We start from the raw sequence: 25,002 nt of genomic DNA on the forward strand, positions 1-25,002 counted from the left end.
AATATATATACCTAGACAAATCATAATCAAACTGTTGAAGGCTTCAGACAAAGGGAGAATCATGACGGCAATGAGAGAATAACTCATAATGCACAAAAAGTCTCCAGGAAGCTTAGTAGTTGCTTTCTTAATAGATATCATAGAGGCCAGAACACAATAGGAAGGCATAGGCAAAGTGTTGAAAGATTAAAAGAAAAAAAAAAAAGCTGGCCTATAATTCTATATCAAAGAAGAAATTACTATCTTTTAAAATTGAATGAGAGATTAAGATATTCACAGCTCAACAAAAACTGAGAGATTTGTTGATAGTGGAACTGCCCCAAAAATACTAAAGGAAGTCTTTAAGCTGAAGTGAAAAGTATTAACAATAACTTGAATCCACATAATGACATAAAACAAAAAGCACCAGTTAAGATTACTGATTAAAGAAATATAAATGACAAGATAAATGTACAGGTTGCTTGTAATCCCTTTTTTAATTTTAGTTAAATGCACTTTTATAATAAAATAATTTAAAAATCAATGCTGATGAGCACACAATCTATAAAAATGTAATTTGCAATAATAATAGCATAAATGGGAGAGGAGCTATATAGAAACAAAGTTTTATAAACTGTTGAAATAAGTGAGTATTAATCTAAATTAGAGGATTTTAACTCAAAATGTTAGTTATGATCCCCAGGAAAACTGCTAAGAAAATAACTCACAAAAATATACAGCAAAAAAACACAATAAGGACTTAAAGTGTTGTTCTAGAAAATACTTATCTAGCACAAAAGATAGCAGTAATAGAAGTAAAGAGGAATGAAAAATACAGAGGAAATATAGAAAGCAAATAGTAAAATGGTGAAACCCAATGCTACCATCTCAGAAATTAGATTATTTAGCCCATTTACATTTAATGTAATTACCACATAATTATCAATTAATTTTACCATTTAACACATAGATTGGATTTTTTAAATGATTGAACTGTATGCTGTCTATAAAATGTACACTTTAGAATAGAAGTCACAAATAGTTTAAAAGTAAAAGGATGCAAAATGATATATAATGAAATCAGTATCCAAAAGAGAGCTGAGGTGGTTCTACTAATGTAAAACAAAATAGCCTTGAAGAAAATATTATTACTAAAAACAAAACAAAAAAATCATATAACAATAAAAGGATCAATTCCTTAGGAAGACAGACTAATTATAAAAACATATGATGTTAAGAACAGAGCCTCACAACACACAAAGCAAATGCTGACAGCATTAAAGGGAGAAATAGACAATTCAGCAATAATAGAAAGTTTAATACACCATATGCAATATTTCCTAGAATAACTATTCTAGAAGATCAACAAAAATATAGGAGATTGGAACAATACAACAGAACAACTAGACCTAAGCGACTATAGAGACTTAGAACTCTCCATCCAAAATGAGCAGAATGCACATTCTTCATATATAAGAAATTCTCCAGTATAGAACAAGTGTGTGGCTATATTTAAAAAAAAAAAAAAAAAGCCTTAATAGCTGAGTGCAGTGGTACAAGCCTGTAATTCCTGCACTTTGGCAGGCCAAGGTGGGTGGATCACTTTAGGTCAGAAGTTTGAGATCAGCCTGCCCAACATGGTGAAAAACACTCTCTACTAAAAATGCAAAAATTAGCCAGGCATAGTGGCAGATGCCTGTAATGCCTGCTCCTTAGAAGGCTGGGGCAGGAGAATCACTAGAACGCGAGAGGTGGAGGCTGCAATGAGCCAAGATAATGCCACTGCACTCCAACCTGGGTGAAAGAGCAAGACTCCATTAAAAAAAAAAAAAAGAAAAACCCTCAATAAATGAAAAGAAGTTAAATCATACAGAGTATGTTCTTTGACTACAATGGACTGAAATATTAAAAATCAATACAGAAGCAAACTTTGGGAAATCCCAAATGTGTAGAAATTAAACAACATACTCCTTCGTAATCAATGGGTCAAAGAAAGAAGAAATAAAAAAGAAAATTAGAAAATACTTTGAAATGAATGAAAATAAAAACACAACATACCAAAGCATGGTATTCAGCTAAAAAGGTGCATAAAGAGAAAGATATAGCTGTAATATGTGTATTATTTTTCTAAAGGTAGATGTCAGAACAATAACCTAGGCATTTACATTAAGAAATTAGAAAAAGTAAAGCAAACTAAACCTAAAGTAAACAGAATGAAGAAAATAATAATGATTTGAGCAGAAATAAATAAAACAGGGAAGAAGAAAAATCATGAAAATAGACTCAAAACGTGATTCTTTAAGATCAATGAACCCTACAAACTCAGTTACATTTACCAACAAAAGGGAACAAGAATATTAAAATTACTAAAATAAGAAATAAAACATTTCTACCAATCTTAAATAAATGGAAAATTTTTTAAGTAAATAGTCCAAATATTCATATGCCAAAATCCTAAGAAATTTAGAAAACATGGACAAATTCCTAGAAAGACACAAACTATTGAAAGTGACCAAATGAGAAAAAGAAAATCTAAACAGATCCACAAGTAAAGATGCTGAATTAGCAATAATGATAAAAAAGAATAGAAACAATGCCAAAAACCTTTTCATAAATAAAAATCCAGTACCAACTGGTTTCACTGGTTAGTTCTACCACATATTTAAAGATGAATTAACACTAATGCTTCTAGACTGTTTCAAAAAGTAGAAGAGAAAAAAAATTCCCAAACTAATTAAGGTCAGTATCATCCTGATACCATAACTAAATATGACAGAACTATATAACAGTATTTCTTATGAACAGATGTTTAAAAATCCTCAACAAAATACAAGTAAATCTAATCCAGCCCACATAAAGAGAAATAGGCACTATGCTCAAGTATAACTGACTCCAGGAATTTAAAGTTGGTTTAATATCTAAAAATCAATCATTTGTTGATTATACCAATTATCTATACCATGGTAATAAAATGCAAAAACCGCATATCTCATTAAACACAGAAAAGGAATTTGACAAAGTCCAATACCTTTTTATAATAAAACAGTAAAATAACTCCAGATAAAAGGAAATTACTGTATGAACCTATTTATATGGAATTTCCAGGATATTCAAATCCATGAAGATAGAAGTAGATTAATGGTTGATGAAGACTGGTGAGGAAGGGGGAAGCAAAAGGGAATGACTGCTAATTGGCATAAGGTTTCTTTTCAAAGGAATGAAAATGTTCTAAAATCAGATAGTGGAAATTATTGTACAGCTTTATGAATATGGTAAAAATCACTGAACTGTTACATTTTAAAAAGTGTAAATTTTATGGTATGTGAATTATATCTTAGTTAATCAAAACACTACCAGTATTTACAAAAGCTAAACACACACATGCTCTATGGAAGCAATTCCATTTCTATGTGTATCAGGATTTGTTCATAACAAATGTCCGTCAATATTAATGAAAATAAAACTATTGTAACGTGACAATATAAATGCATTTCACAAATACGATTTTTAGGAAAAAATTACTCATGTAAAAATACAAACTGTATTATCCCATTTATATAAAATTCACAAACAAGTAAAACTAACCTATGGTAATAAAAGCCAGAATAGTGTTTGAGTTAAACAAGGTCATGAAGGGAGTTTCTCAGGGGTCTGCCAAAGGTCTCTCTCCTGATGATAGTTATAAAAGTTTGTCAACTCATATATTTATGATTTATGACTATTATATATCTCATTGTTTAAGCTGATATTTTTTAAATGCTGGTAATCTCCACACATTAATTCATAAATCATCTAGCACAAATGTTCATGTTTAAAAAGGTTTTACATAAGTTCTGCTAAAATTTGTTTGAATAGTCTCCTACCAACTACTCCCCAATCTTAATGAGCTCTATGACAATTTAAAAACATATAGTATAGATTTTAAACATTGTAAAATATATAAAGATATGGAATACATATTCAAAGATTCTTTGCATTCCAGCCTCTGCACTGGCCAAGATCCATACTCGTTTTTTCTACTCAATATCTTTCAACTTCAAAACAGGAATTATAGCACTCTGGGAATACAGGGATTCAACAATGGAAAAATCCTTTCTGCCTTCAAAGCAACACATCATCCAGTTCAATGAAGGCTGACTAATTTTTAATTGCTTAAGTTATATTTTTAAACTAAGGGTGTGACTTCATAATGGAAACACATGCAGAACCTTTTCTTTCACTTTTAGAGCAGGGTATCTTCTGCATGCTGTAAAATTAAAACATTTGCTTTGCAGTTAGTGGAAATCACCTCACTCAACTTTTGCACACAGTATATCTATTAATTCTGTAGATTTTATTAAGCATTGATGTCTATCACTACAGGTAGTTTGGTAGAATGTTTGCAGAAAGGATCCAGGGTGTGCTAAACCACAGTAGAGGTCGGTATTCAGATAGTATTTAAAGACATGTTAAGACAAACTGTACTGTGATTTCCTATGCTCTGTTTTATTAGCTTAAATATCCGCTGCTCTGTGAATAGCTAAATTTCTTCATCTGAATTTTGAGGAAAATAAGAATCTATGAAGACCAACCTGACAACTAAGTTTAAGTGAACAGGACCCATTTTCCATGGTGTCTTATTATAATCCAGTTGGAAACAGTAAGTGGGTTCAGCCTTGTGCAGATTTGCATACAAAAGGAGGTCATATGATAATAAAGCTTTTCAGCATGGCAAGAGTTTAATATCTAAACCAGAGCTGATTCTGACTGACCTAGAAGAGGTGAGCTCATCTATACAAATCTTCTAATCTATTTCTGTGAGATGCTAACCAACACCTCCTTAATCAAAATCACTGTCAATCATATTGATATTATTAGAAAATGCTCACATCCATTTTACAGCTTCCATATATTTGCATTTCAGTTATCTCAACCGAACAGTGAAAGTCATAACTGTAGGCTTTATGCTTCAGCACCACTTGGAAAGGCAAGACATTTTTTAGTGCTGGGTCTGACACAAAAGCAAGCTTCAAGTGGTTTTTATCATGATGCATCCTGACCAGATGTTTCTCCCCCTTTAGTTAATGACATAACAGATCAAGAAATTTTGGAAATTAAATAAAATGTTTGAGCACTCTGAGGGGTCTTTGCCAAATCAAGAACCTTCTCACTGCAGACATTTAATTTCCTTTATATTATCAGCAGTCTATAAACTGTGAAAGGAGGTCGAGAATCAAGACAGAACAGGTCCTGATCTGATTTGCTTTCCAGTTAGTATTTTAAATTCATTTGCTTCCAAAGTGCTGACTTTTCTACTGCCACTATCCATACTTTATTGCAAGGTTAACCTCCAATTTACCATCTACCCTTTCATCAAGTGACTGGATTCTGAATATCTGATTTGTTTCTGTGTGTTAACAGGACCGTCACATGCTCCTGTCTGCTGGTCTTGTTGGCTCTTGGACACAAATCATGTGTTTTTAGGAGAAAGCCCTGAGCCTGTGACCCAAATCAAAGAAACTGAATCGAAAGACGGCTTCAGGGAGCGTACTCTCCATGACAGCTTGACACTGTTTTAGAAAAATCACAGTGCTCTCATGCTGCTTTGTTTCTTACATATGAATCAGGAATATGTTTTTACCTTATCCTTTGAAAGGTAAAGTAAGTTTATTCTCCTGGTTTAAAGGTACACTCACACACATACACTACTATTTAACCATCTAATACAAGTGAAGTTCTCTCAGGTATTTCAGATTAGTATTTAAACATCAGTACAATTGCAACGTAAGAGAACATAGTCATTCATTTAGGGACTTAAGCAATAAGTTTTATTCATTTTCTTCCTTTTGTATTTGGCTAAGGGAGACACCACAAATCTGATTAAATTACATCTTTTCAAAACAGAAAAATTAACAAACAATTATATTTTCTTACTCCTGAGATTTTTTTTGTTCTTGCCCAAGAAGAAAATGTTACAAACTTCCGACAAAAATACAGCTCATTAAATTACACATATGCTCTGTGCACAGCAGCTACCAACATTCCCACTTAATAATTTATTGGAGGAAGAGACTAATGTATCAAAGACATACTTTTAAGAACGAATGGTGGCTTAGGTTTATCACCTGTTCCACTGTCATTCAGAATTTTCATTTAATGTTTCTTTCATTTGGTGTCTTAATTTATGACACACACAGGTTCAGTTTTAAAAACTATCCAGAAAACAGCAGTTACAGTTTTCTCAGAACTCCTTTACCAAATCTAATTCTTCCACAAAGTCAGTGTTAGTGATCAAGCAAATTATTGGTAAGTTTTATAGAATCTGGATAGCAAATATGAGAGACACTAATTCACATAACAAGTGTCTGTAATATAGCTTACATATGTTTGTATTATTTTTCAAATGTATGTATATTCAGAAATTTTAAATGCATTATTAATTCCATAATAGATGTTGTCAGGAAGGGTTTGTAAACTTTAGTATTTCAAATTTTTCTAATGTTGGATATATTTAACTTTTTAAATTATATAAGAAATTTTCATATAAAGAAATACCAAAACTTTGCTATTTATAAGAAAATGACAGATTGAGAATGTTAGTACAACTATTCTCTACCTGACTGATATTTTTGTTTAAGCAAAGGCAGGTAAATTTACTAAGATTCTTATTTTCCTAAAGGGATATTAAAAAAAAAAACTTATGTGAGCACAGCTTATTTTACTATATTATGTATCAAAATATGCTAAGAATAATTATTACTAAAAAAGTAGAAACTACAGCTGTCAGAAAAAGAACTTCATTTTTTTGTTGATAACCAATAGCCATAGACGATAATGCCTCAATATTATAGCATTCTTTAAAGCTGTCAGTGTCTTTCAAAGATTCTAATGTATTCTACCTCAAAAAAAATGATTAAATAAGATTATTATTATTTTACAAATTTAAGGGGGAACAGAATTCAAGTCCATATATGACAGTTACATTGTCCCAACTCGATCCAAATCAATATGCTAATATAGATCTGAGAGTTAAGTTACACCAGAACATCTAGCTGTAGGTCCAATTCTCACTTGTAGAATCATGCCATGCTGATTTTCCAAAAGAAATAACATTGCTATTGTTTATACTGAGGATTTAATATAGCCCCTGTAAAGAAGTAGGAAACCAAGAATTATATAGAGTTATATTTGTAGAGGAAACCAGAGAAGCTAAACACAGACTACAAATCTCCCGAATTATAGGAAGAAAGATGAGGCCATGCAAAACACACACACACACACAAAAGCAGTCAACAAAAGCAACAAAAGCTAGACCATACACAGATATAATTAAACATGATTGGGGTGGGGGGTATTTGAGGTGTCTAGCTTCCAGTTAAAGACTTATGCAACTTTTCAGGCCTGACCACAGGCCATTAAGAAATCTGTACCTGACAGGCCTCATGGGGAAAGTTGTCCTTCCTCTATCAGACTGAGTGCACATCCAATGCACTGAAGTCTCTGAAAGAGGTCCCAGTCAAGGTCTCAGGCTCTTTTGGCCAGTCATGCTCTTACACATATTGGCATTTCTAGCCCGGTGACTTCATTCTCATCTCCTTATCTGGGTCTTTCATCATCTCTGCTGAGACCTTGTTATGGGAGAAGTGAGGGAGAACCCTAATGATACATCTCCCTACTCTGACTAGGTACCCAATACTTTTCTACTCTAGCCTTTAACTCTCCCCTTCTTCAGGAAATATAAATAACCCAAACTGACCTCACAGATGGCAAACAATGATGAATTACTATGTAGAAATTAGGAAGAATATGCTAAAGAACAACTCCTTCTCACAACCTCCCTACCGTAACACATCTACTCACGGAAGGTACACAAAACTAAACAAGAAATCTGTGAAGAGAAATGCTGCATGACTGGGAAAAAATTCTACCTTTCAATGCTTTTGACACACCTTGACTGTACCTTTTTGTAGCCTGGATATTTATACCATGAACATGCATTGCATATTTAAAAATATTTAAAATGATCATGCCAAATGCAAATGCTAAAGCAACATCACAAGGCATATGTGTGTGTGTGTGTGTGTGTGTGTGTGTAGACACACAGACATATATATACACATACATACCTATATGTAATAACTCAAAGCTATAAGCCATCATCATTCTTTTTGGAAATCACAATATATTAGTATCATTACAGAGGATAACACCAAATATTTGTATTATTTATGCTACATAATTTTGGCAACCATCTACCATATTCACAGGTAACAAATTATATCAAAATCACAACTTTATGCCTGTCAGTTTTAAGATGAACAATTACTATTACTATTACTTTGAAAACTTTCCAGGACATTGGTGTGAGTAAAAATTTCTTGAGTAATACCCCACAAGCACAGGTGACCAAAAGCAAAAACAGATAAATGGGATCACATCAAGTTAAAAACCTTCTGCACAGAAAAAAAAAAAAAAAAAACCAACAAAGTAAAGAGACAGCCCATAGCATGGGAGAAAATATTTGCAAACTATCCAACTGAAAAGGAATTAAATGCAGAATGCATAACAAGTTCAAACAAATCTACAGGAAAAATCTAATAATTTGATTTAAAAATGGGCAAAAGATCTGAATGGACATTTTGCAAGAGAAGACATACAAATGACAAACAGGTATATGAAAAGGTTCCCAACATCATTGATCATCAGAGAAATGCAAATCAAAATTACAAAAACATATTATCTCACCCCAGTTAAAACAGCTTTTATCCAAAAGACAGGCAACAAGCAACAAAGGCTGGAGAGGATGGAGAGAAAAGGGAACCTTCATACAGCATTAGTAGGAATGTAAATTGGTACAACCACTATGGAGAAAAGTTTGAAATTTCCTCAAAACCAAAAATAGAGCTACCAAAGGACCTAGCAATCAAGAAAGGAAATCAACACATAAAAGGGATATCTGCACTCCCATATTTACTGCAGCACTGTTCACAATAGCCAAGATTTGAAAGTAAACTAGTGTCCATCAGCAGATTAATAGAAAAGAAAATGCAGCACATATACTCAGTGCACTGAGTACTATTTAGCCATAAAAGAAAATGAAATCTTGTCATTTGCAACAACATGTATGGAACTGGTGGTCATTGTGTTAAGTGAAATAAACCAAGTACAGAAAGCCAAACTTTGTATATTCTCACTTATTCATGGGAGCTGAAAATTAAAACAACTGAACTCATGGATATAGAGAATAGAAGAACAGTTACCAGAGGCTGGGGAGGGTAGTGGGTGTTGGGGGAGGGAAGTAGGGATGATTAATGGCTACAAGAACTAGTTGTAAAGAATGAATAAGACCTAGTATTTCATAGCACAACAGGGTAGTCAATAATAACTTAATTAGACATTTAAAAATAACTAAGAGTATACTTACTTAAACCATTAAAATATTACAATTTTCATCTGCAATAAAGACCCCTATTGAGATGAGAAAGGCTTTCCTAAGCACTACTCTAGAGTTACAAGTAAATTACTCAAGATAGAGATAAAACCACTTGAATAACTAGAAATCAAAATTTCAGTGAACTCATCTATACCCAATCACAAATGGTATCTTAGAATTTAGATGTCAATTAATTAATTGCTCCAATGTTACGTTAAATGAAAATGTAGTATGTGTCTCATTTGTTTGCTTGTTTTTGTAGTTTTGTAGAAAGTATTTATAATTATATTACTTTCAGAATGCATTTTCCCTGTATTAGTTTAGAATTCCTGGTGCAAAAGATGGGACTGGACAATAATACATATGGTGACATTATACTACATGAGAAGTGTCTGGCTCTGCTGAGGCTCTGTGGGGCAGCCCACACACCAGAACACAGCCCACAGGCTGAGCCTGTCACATGTCCCTCACTGCTGCACTGCAAAAGGTTTTTGAGTTCCCAAGTTTATTCAGCCAGGTTTGATGCAGAGAAAAGCTAAAATAGGTATCATAGTTACCTGCACCAAAGTGACAAGGGAAAAGATGATGTGAGTATATCAATATGTAAAAAGAGGGAAAGGACAATGCCTTTTTCACATCCCAGTGGACAAGGATTTCTATGCGGTGCACACCTAACCATCTTAACTGTTTTATAAAAGAGGAGGAAGACAGGTAAAGAAGAAGAGATAGAATAGAGGGAAAAAGAAGGACAAGGAAGAAAAGAAAAAAAGAGAAATAATATTTTTCAATTGGCCTCTATTAGTCTTATCTTTAAAAATATTAAAAACAGTCTCTGGGATGCCAGTTGGTGCACACTGATAGTGTGGGAGGTGGCACAGCATGAATGATCTGTGCCAAGGTCTGTAAATAAGTAGATGGATGGATGGATGGATGGATGGACAGATTAAAGATAGATATGAGAGAGAGAGAGAGAGAGAGAGAGAGAGATTGATTCACAGTATGTTTCAGCCAGTGGCATCATCCACTGAAAAAAGAATACACAATAACACATAAGTACACACACACATAAATTAGGAGATTTGTCATTCGAAGACAAAAAAGAAAATAGAGGCCGGGCATGGTGGCTCATGCCTGTAATCCCAGCACTTTGGGAGGTTGAGGTGGGTGGATAACTTGAGGTCAGGAGTTCAAAACCAGCCTGGCCAAAATGACGAAACCCTACCTCTACTAAAAAAAAAAAAAAAAAAAAAAAAAAAAATAGCCAGGTATGATGGCAGGCACCTGTAGTCTCAGCTACTGGGGAGGCTGAGACAGGAGAATCACTTGAATCAGGGTGATTCAATCAGAGAGGTTGCAGTGAGCTGAGATCACACTACTGCACTCCAGCCTGTGCAACAGAGTGAGACTTCATCTCCAAACAAAAAAGAAAATAGAGACTTCAAAGAGTTTGGTAAAAAAGAAAATATATGAAAGGCAGAATTATCTATAAAAATAAATATTCAGCTATTTTGTGGTACACATAGGACAGAAATGTTAGCTATGCTTCATCTGACTATGAACTTGAGAGGCTAAAAGAAAGTACAAAAGTTTCCTTGTGACCTAGAAACCTACCTGGTCATGAACTTTTCCTTGTTTTCTAGACATGTCAATAATAAAACGTCAATGTAGGCAATAATAAACAAAATTTTGTGAGTACTCATTATGTGCCAGACATGGATTAGCTAATATACCTTCACGTCAACATTTCAGGTAAGTACCAGCATCTCATTTTAAGGATTAGCAAACTAATGTTTACAAAGATAAACACTTACCAAGTTTACATAACCAGATGGTGGCAAAAATCTAGGTTTAGAAAAGAGTCCTTATGGGCTTAATAATCAATTCATCAGTGGAAAGAATAATAACAAATTTTTAAGTTTAAAAACAAACTTTTACATCATTATTCCCTCACCAAGTTAATTACATCATTTTGGACAGAGTATTTCGAAAATTAATCTTATAAATGGTGCATATGACACCAGTGTAGGTAACATGCATATCTATATTTCATAAGAAGAATCAAACATCTTCAGTGTGAAATTAAGAACACCTCTGTACATACTGTGTTCTGGGTACTCCCCAAGGAAGCCTGAGGCAGCAAGCAGCAGGGAACCCCATTTAATACAGAGTGATGATCTACATGGGGCCCACTGAAGTCAACGCTCGTGGCTAAATACAGATGCTTTCTGCTAGTTTGCCCATTCTGCTGTAGCTTAGACATAGCATGGAACAGGCAGAATTTTCTTCACAGAATAAGACTTTTTTCAGCTAGGAGATACTTTGTTCCAGTAAAGGAAAATTCAAATGAGACTATAACTATGTAATAGAGAAATGACTCTGTACATCCTGGCATAGAAAACCAGTAGAATATAAGGTAGGCATTAATGTGAAGACTGTACAGCAGTTCTGAAAACATTTTGATACGATAACGTAAACCGAAAAACTGGATGAAATGAATGAAATATATATATGTCATTATATATGAGCACTAACAATGTGAGCATTTTTGTGTGTATGTGCATGTAAGCATTGTAAGCACGTGTACATGCAGACAGATGATTGATCCATACATATATAGAGGAATAGTTAGACAGTTTTTTTAAACCGGGGTATGCAAGAACAAAAATCACTTTGATGTAAAATTAGACAGGATTTTCTTTCATTGTTTTCCTAACTCTATTATTATTAAATTTTCATTTAATTAAAAATGGGAGAAAATTAAGTTGTCAATTAGTTGCTAGTTGGTGGATTTATGGTTAAAACTACTCCAATTTGTGATTCATATTAGTCTAAAAGAAGATAAAACCTTTAAAAGCAATAAATGAGTCCCATGTATTTTTGTATATATGGGTAGTGTATTGGTTTATGTGAGGCACAGTAATTTGTACATACATTTTTAAGTGTTATATATATAATACTTAGAATTTTGATGGTGTCATAGCACTTCATAGTTACTGCTCACATGAATTCTATGATGAGGTCACTTAAGAAACAGGAAAACCAAAGGAAAAAACAGTTTATCCCAGTTGCATACATTACAATGGAGCAAACCCAAAAAATACTAGTTGGAAATGTGAAGAGAAAGGCTTTTGTCTTAAGAGTTTACATCCTGTTTATTATTTAATTACCTGATAATCTAACACATGATCATAGCACTAGATTTGGAAAGTACAGAAAGGATTAAGGAAAAAAATAAAACTTACCTGTAATTCTCTATATGTAACAACTATTGACCTATTAATGCATTTTGATTTATTATGCTCTTTCATTTTACTATATTCTGTTTATAAATTTGCTGCCAAGAAGTTAGTCTTTGGTCTAATTCAGCACTGGCAAATTGAACTTTCAGCAACAATGAAAATGTTCTGTATCAGTGCCTTCTGAACAGAAAGTTCTTGTACTGTTGAAACGTTGCTAGTGGCTGATGAGAAACAATTTATAATTTGATTTGATTTTAATGTATTTACATTTAATTTTAAATGCTACAAGTGGCCAGTGGCTATTATTGTGAACAGGTGCAGGTGTACCTCTTACTTTATGGTGATCTGTCATCTTGTTTCTTTGAAGTTTGTTTTTGGAATTCTTGGTTTCAACACAAAATGCCTAAGTATGAATGTCTTATTTACTATGCTCAATAAATGTAATGTTTCCTCATTTGAAGGAATCAACTGTCCTAACACTAGACAATCCTTACCTATTATTTCTTCAAATGGTGCCTCTCTCCCATTGCTCTATTCTCTTGTTCAGAAATCTAATTGGATCAGATTAGAACTCTAATCATGTTAGACCTCTTTCTATCCTCCACATTTTACATATTTTCATATTTTTATTAGCAGTATATTATTTGCTTTTAACCCAACCATTATGTGTTTCTTTTTAATAGCCATAGTTTTTATTATATTACTTTTTTTTCAAATCGATTCTCTCTCATAATATCATGGTACTTCTTACATTATCTTTGTGATTGTAGTTCTTTTACATTACACTCTTGGTGTGCCAATTCTCCTTTTTGTTATAGTCATTAATTTATATCTATAGTAAATAGTTGTCTTGTGTGTTTTGTAATGTTTGGTTAGGCACTCCACTTTAATGGGGCCCTTTAAAAAAATAAAATATGAGCTGTGAGAGCATTCTTGCAAAGATTTGTGTTTTCTTCTTAAAGGTGCCCATGGGTACCACCAAACTGGGGCCAATTTTTATGTTATATTCCTGGGTAGGGGGAGTTGTGGTTCTCAGATCTCAGGTTTAAAACTCCCACAATTCTAGGAGTTTAAGTTCTAGGGTATAAGCTCAGAGTTTCAAAATTCCAGGGGAGATTTTTTTTTTTTTCACCTTTAATCCTAGACAGAAATCAATGTTTTCCTATCATCTTTCTATCCCAGTGGAAGGACTTTTCTTGATCCTACCCCTTGAGTAAGGATGTAGCCCTTCAATGATCCTAGCTTTATACAGAGTTTCAGTTCAATACTCTCCTTGTGCAGAGCTGCAGTCATACCACAGGGACATTAAAACCTATGTCTCCAAATCAGACATCCACATACGCTTTGCCTCTTTCTTAGGTGGCCACACAAGCAATTACTCTGGAATGAAAGTGGGAAAATTCTGGTTTTCCTCTGCTCTCCCACCACCACAATAAACACAAGATTTCTGTAACCAAATATGTGGGGATTTCTCCCCACCACCAATTAAGCAATCAGTTCTGCAGCAGACACCAGCTGAGTGTTCTCTAGTTCAGTTCTATTCTGATCCTATCTGCCTGAAGACAGCATCAGATCCCACAAGTTGAGAGTTCAGTCCCCAAGACTGCCTTCTTTCAGGCACCAGTTACAAGCCTCAGGTTGTTTCACCTGATCTTCTGACCTTCTAGGATCAGCCAGGAATCCCATGACCCTCTCGTTGGGTTTGATTACTTTGCTAGAATGACTCACAGAACTCAGGGAAACACTTACTTGCATTTACCAGTTTATTACAAAGACTATTACATAGGATAGACATGAAAAGGTGTATAAGGCAAAGCATGTGGGAAGGGGTGTGGAGCTTCCATCCCTCTCTGGAAACCACCCTTCAGAAACCACCATGTGTTCAGCTATCTAGAAACTCCCTGAACCCAGTCTTTGGGGGATTTTACAGAAACTTCATTACATAGGCATGGTTGAATAAATCGTTGGCCATTTGCGATCAACTTAACCTTCAGCGCCCCCATCCTCCCCTGAGACTGACAGGTGCAGCTAAAAGTCCTAACCTTCTAATCCTGTCTTGGTCTTTCTGGTGACCAGCCCCATCCTGAAGCGACCTAGAGGCTGCCAGCCCCATTATTCATTAGCATAAAAAAATACATCAATTTAGAGATTCCAAGAATTCTCAGAGTTGTAGGCTTGGAAATGGGTCTACGACAAAAATATATATTACACAGTATCACCTCAGGTTTGTCGGTTTCTTCTTTTATGGCATCTGGACATTTCCTTTCTTTCTTGTGGCCTCAGATGGGTACTCATATAATAGTTTTAGACAATTCTTATCTAGTAATGAGAGCATTTTTAAGTTATCCCAATCTTCCATTTTAATGTATTATTTTTAATGATTTTGCAGCAACATTTTGTAATTAATATAATTGTTAAATATATAGGAACAACATCTTCTCAATTATTTATTAGAATAAAAATATATGCCTGCTCTGGTATCCGTCAACTTTCATTTAATATATATATATTTATATATATAATTATGATATATACATTTATATACATGCTATTATATATACATATATTTATACCTTTTCCTTCTCCTTTTAAAATATTTTATGTTCTGCCTCATTGATTATGGCTACTTTGTGGGTTTTCTCTAATAGTCAAGAGGTGGCAGGAAGTGTGTGTGATTTAGAACTTCAAAAACTTGGATTCAAAGCTCCATTATTTTCTAGAAGTTTGACTTTTGGCAAGCTACTTAATTTTTCTGAATCTTAAATTCTTGTCAGTAAAATTAGTATAACAACTTCTATGCTATTATAATTACCAAATAAGATAAAAAATGTAAAGCCCTAACTTAATACTTGGTGAAAAAGAGAGACACAGGAAATAATGGCTAATGATGTTAACATTTATGGTGTTCAGGAGCCACAAATTTCAGTAACTTCTGGATGTAACAGTCCAAACAAACATTTGATGATGTCCATCAATAAGTTGATAAGTAATGGTGACAACTGTGACAAAATGGGAAGTATATGTTCTGACCAATGCCAATTCAAATCCAAAATTTTAACACTGTGCTGGCCAAATAAAAATGCATGTGATTTCTGGCCTGTGGTCAATTTCTGACAACTATCAACAAATCAGGAGAACATGACATGCTCTGAACCAAACTATAGTGGCCAATTTTGAAATGTATTTAGACAGGTATTACTCTCAAGTTTGAAGATGTGCATTCATGGAAATTAATTAATTACACAGGAAAGCAAAAGAACACTGTTTTAGATAATATAACCTCAAAGAAGAGACAAAAATACCTTAATATAATGAATGAATGAGTAGATGTGTTTCAATTACATAGCAATAAGCTATGGGCTTCACAGGCAGGAAGGTACATTTCAACTCTCTAAGCAGTGAAAAATTCCATTATGCTTCTAATTACCTATTTAATTCTTTGAATACCAATGTACAATTAACATTACAAAAAATCAAGGTTAAAATATAATTAATGCAAGTGTGATTCAGTTATAATTAAACTAATTACACAGATATGTAGTATAATAAGGGACTTGCAGACCATTATTTGGATGTAAATTTATTCTTCTTTTCGAGAAGTTATTTGAATTTCATTTTCCAATTATTTTACAAATGATGAAATAGAATTATAAAGGAGAGAGTCAGTCTTCTAGGGACGAAGAAATAAACCTAATCTTGCTTTATAAGTTATGATTCTTTTGTCTATATGTAAATAGAGAATTTAGAATTTTTATTTTTCAAAACCCACCTCCAAATTCAACAAAAATATCTTACTTCTTACTTCTATGACTACAGGGAAAAACCAACAAAACACTTGAGAGAGAGAGTCAATCCCATACAGCATGATTTCCTTTCAGAATAAGTAGTAAAACAACTCTCTTTACACATATCAACTTCAAACACTTGCTCAACTAATAAATTTTCTCTACTTTCTGTTCTCAGACATAATTAGCTCTTAATATTGAGTTTTCATCTATTGACATAGATTAACCAAAGTAAAGCTGCATTATCTGCCCACAGACAGAATAGATATAGCATGTAGCATCTGGAGCAAGATAGATATGATTTCAGGTCTGCAACTTTCTTTATATAAGTTAGGAGAAAAAATATTTCTTAAATGACAACAGCATGTCTGTTTCTGCACAAGGTGGATTTTATATAGTACAGCATTGAAACTTCATTTAAACATTTGAGTTATTATTTCTAGTATATGGATGAAGAAATGACTAGGGGAGAATAAGGAGAGAACCAAAAAAGGAAATCCCAAGATGTAAAAGAGATAATTAAGCACAAAGTGACTCTAGCGATATATTCTAATTCTATCAGAGTGAAGTCAGAATGATACGAGGAAACAAATGCATGAAAACCCAATCTGTCACTTTCCGATATAATCAGCTGAAAACCAGCTGATTATCCTGAAAGCTGGGTAACTAAAAGAAAAGAATTAAACATTTTATCTGTCTCTTTTCCTGTATGAACTGTACCTCTGAGTAGCCAAATGAAAGACAGTTAAAGCATCTCTGTACAAAATTATCCTAACTAGTAAATGAAAACAGAAAGACTAGGTTAAAATGTCACCATTTTGCAATGGATTAATTCATCTAAGCATTAACCATCAAAACTGCTAACATCAAAAAAAAGAAAACTAAAGATGAGCTGTTATGTGCCGCTTTTTTAGTTTTATTTTTTAATTTTTATCTATTCATTTATTTTGATACAAGGTTATGAGATTGGCTAATTTTTGTATTTTTGGTAGAACAGGGTATCACCATGTTTCTCAGGCTGGTCTCAAACTCTGGGCTCATGTGATTCACCTGCCATGGCCTCCCAAAGTTCGAGGATTACAGGCATGAGCCGCCTCTTGATGAAAGAGAATATCATCTCCTGTTAAGTCATGCAAAGGATTGAACCTGAGCCTAACGAAACCTCTAAATAAAGGCAATTGCAAGAAATAGAACAAATGAACATGTTAAATTACATCATCAGTATGCAGTCAGCAGTTTGTAGGCAACCCTCCAAATTCAACAGTCCAGGTTCTTTGACAGAGAGTTTGTAAAGAAATTTAAAAAATTGAGAAAGGACCTGTGAATTGACTAATTTAAAGGCCATATCAACTATCCTACAAATAAGCAAGATTAAACTATGGTGTCTAGGAATACACTCTTTAGTAACGAATTATAAAAAATCATTTACTTGGAAGAAGTTGTGTTTGGAACTGAATACACAGAATGACTTATAAGTTAGTTGCCAAAGTTCTATTTCTTGTCCTGAGTTTTGTTTACAAGTTTATCTTATAATAATACATTAAGCTCTATTAAAAACAAAAACAAAAAAGATGCAAATAAGAGTCACCCTCAACAGGGATATGATTAGATGGAATTTATGGGGTGCTGGTCTTGTTCTGTTTCTTGAGGTAGGTATTGATTATATAATTATATTCACTTTATGAAAAGTCACTGGATGTTCCTTTTCATATTTCAATTAAACTTCAAAAAAGTCTTTAAAAAGATCTTGTAAAAATATTGAAGCAAGAAATAAGATAGGTTGGGTGTGGTGGCTCAGGCCTGTAATCCCAGCACTTTGGGAGGCTGAAGCGGGTGGATCACCTGAGGTCAGGAGTTCGAGACCAGACTGGCCGATATGGTAAAACTCCATCTCTACTAAAAACACAAAACTTATCCAGGCATGGTGGCGTGTGCCTGTAATCCCAGCTACTCAGGAGGCTGAGGCAGAAGAATCGCTTGAACCTGGGAGGTGGAGGTTGCAATGGGTTGAGATCAGGCCACTGCACTCCAGCTTGGGAGAGAACGAGTGACTCTGTCTCAAAAAATACAAAAAAGAAAAAAGAAATAATGAGTATCTGAAAAAAGCCTTCTAAAGTTTTGAGAAAAATACTATATTAAATCATATATGTCATTTAGAGAATAACAACAATAATGTCACTTATTACATTTTTAGGATCGAGGTAAAGCTGTACAAAAAAGCATACTGATAGTCCTCACAATTTGATTATTTATTTTAAGATGAAAAATGCAAAAGTCACTTAAATCAAAAAGTTAGAAATAAAACAACAAATAGATTGAAAAAAGCATGGTGGGAGATTAAAAAGGATGACAAAATTTGATAAATTTGAAAACTAAAAATAATTTGAATTTCTAAATAAATTCAATATTTCATCCTTCTAAAAATAAAAGTTAGACTCTAGAAAATATAATTTCATGGAAATAAAACACAAACATACAGATACAGGTACAGAAAGGACATACAAATTGTAGGTGAATCATAGTTATAACCCTATGTCAGTAATTTGCAATTTTAAATTAAATTAATGAGTTTCTAAGGAAACATAAATTGTCAAAATGAGAAAAATTCAGAAGAGTAGTTAATAGCAAAAATTGAAAATGAAGTTTTCAACAAATTAATTTTCTTATCAATAATAAATACAAAATCTATATAGACTATTAATTAGCATGTGAAATTTAATAAAAACTATTAGAAATCTAACAAAAATAAAATTTATCACAGAAAGCTAAGGATAATCAAAAATCTCTTATTTATAACAAATAGGTCAAAAGGAAAAGAATTAAGAAATACATGCAACTTTACAAATGTTTAATGTTAAAGTGATAACTTTTTTATTTTTTTTTTGATACAGAGTCTCATTCTGTCACCCAGGCTGGAGTGCAGTGATGTTATCTTGGCTCACTGCAACCTTCGCCTCTGGAGTGGAAGTGATTCTCCCACCTCAGCTTCCCACCTATCTTGAATTACAAGCACACACCACCATGTCCACCTAATTTTTATATTTTTAGTAGAGATGGGTTTTCACCATGTTGGCCAAGCTGGTCTTGAACTTCTGACCTCGAGTGATCCACCCACCTCAGCCTCCCAAAGTACTAGGATTACAGGTGTGAGCCACTGTACCTGGGCTTAAAGTGATAAATTTAAGATATTCTTATAAGAACTTATTATAAAATTGCAAACAAAATAATGTCCACTTTAGATGAAAATTTGTAGGTAATTTTTGCTTCAGAATACTTCATAAATGGAAATATTACCATTAAATGAGAAAATGAATTGTTATTTAACATTGTGTTGATAGTTCTAGGGAAAGCAATAAGGAGAATTAGAATCAGAGATGTTACCATAGAGGGATAGGAGGCAGGACTAGCCTGCAGCTCCTGCTCAGACAGACAGAGCAGCATGTCGAGACTCATATCATGAACTTTTGCTATAAGAACTACCCCAGGAACATACAGGAAAGATGCAAGAATCCACAGAAGGAACTCGGTCACTGCTGCTGGCTCCCTGGGATGCCAGAAAACTATGAATCCACTTTCTTTTTCAGCAGTGAGGCTGAGTTCTCTGGGGCAAGTTCTCAGCCCTGGTCACCAACTGCCTGGAAACTCATTTAGTGCTATTCAGGGGGCCACAGTGGAAGTGAGACCCACCTTTAGGACTTCAGGCTGTATGGTAGTGGGGTAAGGCCTGTGGCTGCTGGCTTACCCCCACTTCCCTGGCAATCTGTGTGACTCAGCAGAGGCAGCCATAATCCCCTGAGGAACATAAATCCATTGACCTGATAACTACATCCCCATCCCCTACAGCAGCTGCAGCAAACCCAACCCAAGAAGAGTCTGAGCTCAGACACACCTAACTCTGCCCCCATCTGATAGTCCTTCTCTACCCGCCCTGGTAGTGGAAGACAAAGGACATAATCTTCTTGGGAGCTCTATGGCCCCACCTATCGCCTGATCCTTGCTATACTAGGGCTGTGATACGCTCTTGAAAGAGCCACTTCCTGGCTTGAGGCCAACCAATACAAAACCAGAGCACTAAACAAAAAAACAGCCAAGGAACCTCACAGAGTCCACTTCACTCCCCTCCTACCTCCACCTGAACAGGTGCTTGTATCCATGGCTGAAAGACCTGAAGATGGATCATATCACAGAACTCTTTGCAGACACTCCCCAGTACCATCCCGGAGCCTGGTAGCTCTGTGGGTTGGCTAGAACTGGAAGAGCAAAAACAATCACTACAGTTGGGCTCTCAGGAAGTCCTATTCCTAGGGGAAAGGGGAGAGCACCACTCCAAGGGAAGACCCTGTGGGACAAAAGAATCTAAATAGCAGCCCCTTGAGTCCCAGTGCTTCCCTCTGACATAGTCTACCCAAATGAGAAGAAACCAGAAAAACAATTCTGGTAATATGACAAAATAAAATTCTTTAACACCTCTAGAAGATCACACCAGCTCACCAGCGATGGATCAAAAACAAGATGAAATCTCTGAATTGCCAGAAAAATAATTTAGAAGGTTAATTATTAAACTAACTGAGGAGTCACCAGGCAAAGATGAACTCTAACTTAAAGAAATCAAAAATATAATACAGGACATGGAAGGAAAAATCTCCAGTGTAATAGATAGCATCATTTTGAAAAAAATCACAACTTCTGGAAATCAAGACACATTTAGACAAATGCAAAATGCACTGGAAAGTTTCAGCAATAGAACTGGACAAGCAGAAGAAAAAACTTCAGAGCTCAAAGACAAGGCTTTTTAATTAACCCAATTCATCAAAGACAAAGAAAAAAGAATTTAAAAAAAATGAACAAAGCCTCCAAGAAGATTGGGATTATGCTAAGCATCCAAACCTAAGAATAATTGATATTCCTCAGGAAGAAGAGAAATCTGCAAGTCTGGAAAACATATCTGAGGGAATAATCAAGAAAAACTTCCCTGTCCTTGCCAGATATCTAGACATTCAAATACAAGAAGCTCACAGAACACCTTGGAAATTCATTGATAAAAGATCATCACCTAGATTTTAAGGAACTGTCAAAACCATACAAATAAGCACATAATCATCAGGTTATCTAAAGTCAAGATGAAGGAAAGACTCTTAAGAGCTATGAAGCAAAAGCATCAGGTAACCTGTAAAGGAAAAGCCACCAGAAAAACAGCAGATTTCTCAGAAGAAATCCTACATGCTAGAAGGGATTAAGGTCTTATATTCAACCTCCTTAAACAAAACAATTATCAGAATTTTGTATCCAGCAAAACTAAGCTTCATGAATGAAGGAAAGATACAGTCTTTTCCAGACAAACAAATGCTGAGACAATTCCACTACCAACCCAGCACTACCAGAACTGCTAAAACGAATTCTAAATCTTAAAATAAGTCCTTAAAATACACTAAAATAAAACCTCTTTAAAGCATAAATCTCACAGGACCTATGTAACAATAACACAATGAAAAAAAAAAAAGGTATTCAGGCAACAAATAGTATGATGAATAGAATAATAACTCACATCTTAATACTAACATTGAATGTAAATGGCTTAAATGCTCCACTTAAAAAATACAGGATGGCATAATGGATCAAAGACCTAAATCTAAGACCTGAAACCATAATGATTCTAGGAGATAACATCAGAAAAACCCTTCAAGACGTTGGCTTAGGCAAAGACTTTGTGACCAAGAACCCAAAAGGAAATGCAACAAAAACAAAGATAAATATATGGGACTTAATTAAACTAAAAAGATTTTGCACAGTCAAATAAACAGTCAGCAGCATTAACAGACAACCCACAGAGTGGGAGAAAAATCTTCAAAATCTATACATCTGACAAAAGTCTAATATTCAGAATCTACAAAGAACTCAAAGAAATCAGCAAAAAAAAACAAACAATACTATCAAAAAGTGGGCTGAGGATGTGAATAGACAATTATCAAAAGAAGATATACAAATGACTAAAAAGCATATGAAAAATGCTTAACATCACTAATGATCAGGGAAATGCAAATGAAAACCACAATGTGATACAACTTCACTCCAGCAAGAATGGCCATAATAAAAAAAAATCAAAATAATAGAGGTTGGCATGGACGCAGTAAAAAGGGAACACTTTTACACTGCTGGTGGAGATGCAAACTAGTACAACCACCATAGAAAACAGTGTGGAGATTCCTTAAAGTACTAAAAGTAGATTTACTGTTTGATCCAGCAATCCCACTACGAGGTTTCTACCCAGAGGAAAAAAAAAGTCATTACATGAAAAAGATAGCTAACACATACATATTTACAGCAGCATAATTTGTAACTGCAAAAATGTGGAACCAGCACCAAATGCCCATCAATCAACAAGTGGATAAAGAAAATGTGATATGTATGTATGTATGTATGTATGTATGTATATGTGTATATATGTGTGTGTGTGTGTCTATATATATATGGAATACTACTCAGCCATAAAAAAGAACTAAATAAATAAGGGCATTCAAAGCAAGCTGGATGGAATTGGAGACTATTCTTCTAAGTGAAGTAACTCAGGAATAGAAAACCAAACATTCTTATGTTCTCACTCATAATTGGGAGTTAAGCTATGAGGACACAAAGGCATGAGAATGATACAATGAATTAAAAGAATGATACAATGAAATTTGGTGTCTTGGGGAGAAAGGGTGGGAGGGGAGTGAGGGATAAAAGACTACACATTGTGTACTGTGTACACTGCTTGGGTGATAGGTACACCAAAATCTCAGAAATCACCACTAAAGAACTTAATCATGTAATCAACCACCTGTTCCCCAAAACCCTATTGATATTTCTTTCTCTATATCCAGAAAACAGTGTTTAATCGATTTTTATTTGCCATATTCATTGCTACAAAACTAGTGTCGAGAACATAAAACCACTCTTAAAACTAAATATTTCTGTGGATCAGAAACTGAACAGAAAGCTAGAGGTCGGGTCTCAACCTGTTGGCTGCTGGAAGCTGGGTTTAAATTCATAAAGATAGCTGTGAATTTGACTACCCATCAAGTTACAATGAGTTTGCTATAGTGGGAAAAAGGAAAGATAGGTGCCTGGGGTCTTGTACCACAGTACTGAAACAGAATGGGATACAGGACATCCATATTAGGAGGCATAGCACAGAAGTGATGTATGGAGAAATAATCACCAGAAACTGCTGTAAAATTAAAAGTCTAAGATTTTAGTTTGTGATATTGAGCCTAGTTTGCTGTTAGGATAAAACTTGCTAGCACACAAATCAAAGAGCAAATGGAGCACAGAGAAGTTTAGAGCAGGAAATTTCTTCTTGCAGTGGAGAGAAAAATCATTAACATTAGTCCTGATCAGAACAGGGGAAAAGGGAAGACACGCTACCACACAGGGCAGAAAGGGGCATGAAGGCACCATGCCCTAAATCTTCCCAATCAAGCACACAGTTTAGAAGGATCAGGTGTCCCTGTGAAATGGGAGTGAAAGGGCCCAGGTCAGAGTGACATACAGGAGTGCATGAGTACACATTACCCACAGAGCCTGTAGGGGTTATCTGGCCTCAGGCAGCCTCTGAGTGTGCAGGGTGCACAGGGACCTCACATATGTTAGAGCAAGGGGAATACATGTCTTTCCCACTCTCCCAGAGTCTGCTTTCTTGGTTTTTAATGTGTTCACTCCTCCTACCCTGAAGGAGTCATGACCACCTGAAAGAGGAAGTCTGGGTGATAAAAAGAGGGAAACCATCTGGCCACTTAAGCTGGTGGGAACATTTAAAGATTCATCCAGAAGAGAACGAAGAAGAACCACCTGTTTGCCATTTTCTGCTCCCCTGCGTTCTATCTGCAGAGAGGAGCAGGGTACTTGCAGTCCACTCTGATACCTCCCAGGGAGGTTGGCCTTTAGCTGCATTGTGATAAGACCTCCATGACCCTCTACTCCAGCTGGAAGTACTGAGCTCAGTTCATTCATATTTGGAAACTTCCCCCTTCAGAGAAGTGATAATTGGAAGGTAAATTTGGAGGAAAATCATGTTTTCAAATTTTATTACACAGGATTGAGGGAATGCTGGGGGTTCTCTGGGCTCATTATCTCTTTAAGCAGAAAAAGTAATGAAATCTGGATCTTACCCCATGGGCGTCCTGATGAAGGCGTGTCCGGAAGTTGGAGAAACTTCACCACTCAGCATTTTGAAAGTTGTGCTCTTCCCAGCTCCATTCACCCCTAGAAGTCCAAAGCACTAAGAGGAAATAAAGTTAGGTAAAGCACATTCAATCAAACAAGCTAAATAAATAGAACAAGTTAAATAATCAAAATTATATTAGAAACAGCACTTGCTTTTAGCCAGCTTCGAGTTGACTTTGTTGGTTTGTGTTATTTGTGGAGTTTTAAAATCATAATATTATATAAAACACTGTATAGATTGCAAAGTCCTCTCCAAATCATGACGACACTTGAGTGCTATAAGAATTTCAGCGGCCGGGCGCGGTGGCTCACGCCTATAATCCCAGCACTTTGGGAGGCCGAGGCGGGTGGATCACAAGGTCAAGAGATAGAGACCATCCTGGTC

The 25,002-nt window shown here is 34.8% G+C and overlaps 1 protein-coding gene across 1 annotated transcript in view; it reads right to left on the reverse strand.

Annotated features, from left to right (window-relative positions):
- Nucleotides 1–25,002, reverse strand: part of ABCA13 (ATP binding cassette subfamily A member 13) — a 437,440-nt gene that overhangs the window by 65,161 nt on the left and 347,277 nt on the right. The window contains exon 55 of the mRNA XM_064366685.1: nt 24,563–24,672. Within this exon, the coding sequence (XP_064222755.1) occupies nt 24,563–24,672 (110 nt within the window). The remainder of the gene's footprint in view (nt 1–24,562; nt 24,673–25,002) is intronic.

Source organism: Aotus nancymaae, unplaced genomic scaffold (genome assembly GCF_030222135.1).
Source record: "Aotus nancymaae isolate 86718 unplaced genomic scaffold, 86718_ANA_hifiasm-v0.15.2.pri h1tg000065l, whole genome shotgun sequence".
Classification (NCBI taxonomy): Eukaryota; Metazoa; Chordata; class Mammalia; order Primates; family Aotidae; genus Aotus; species Aotus nancymaae.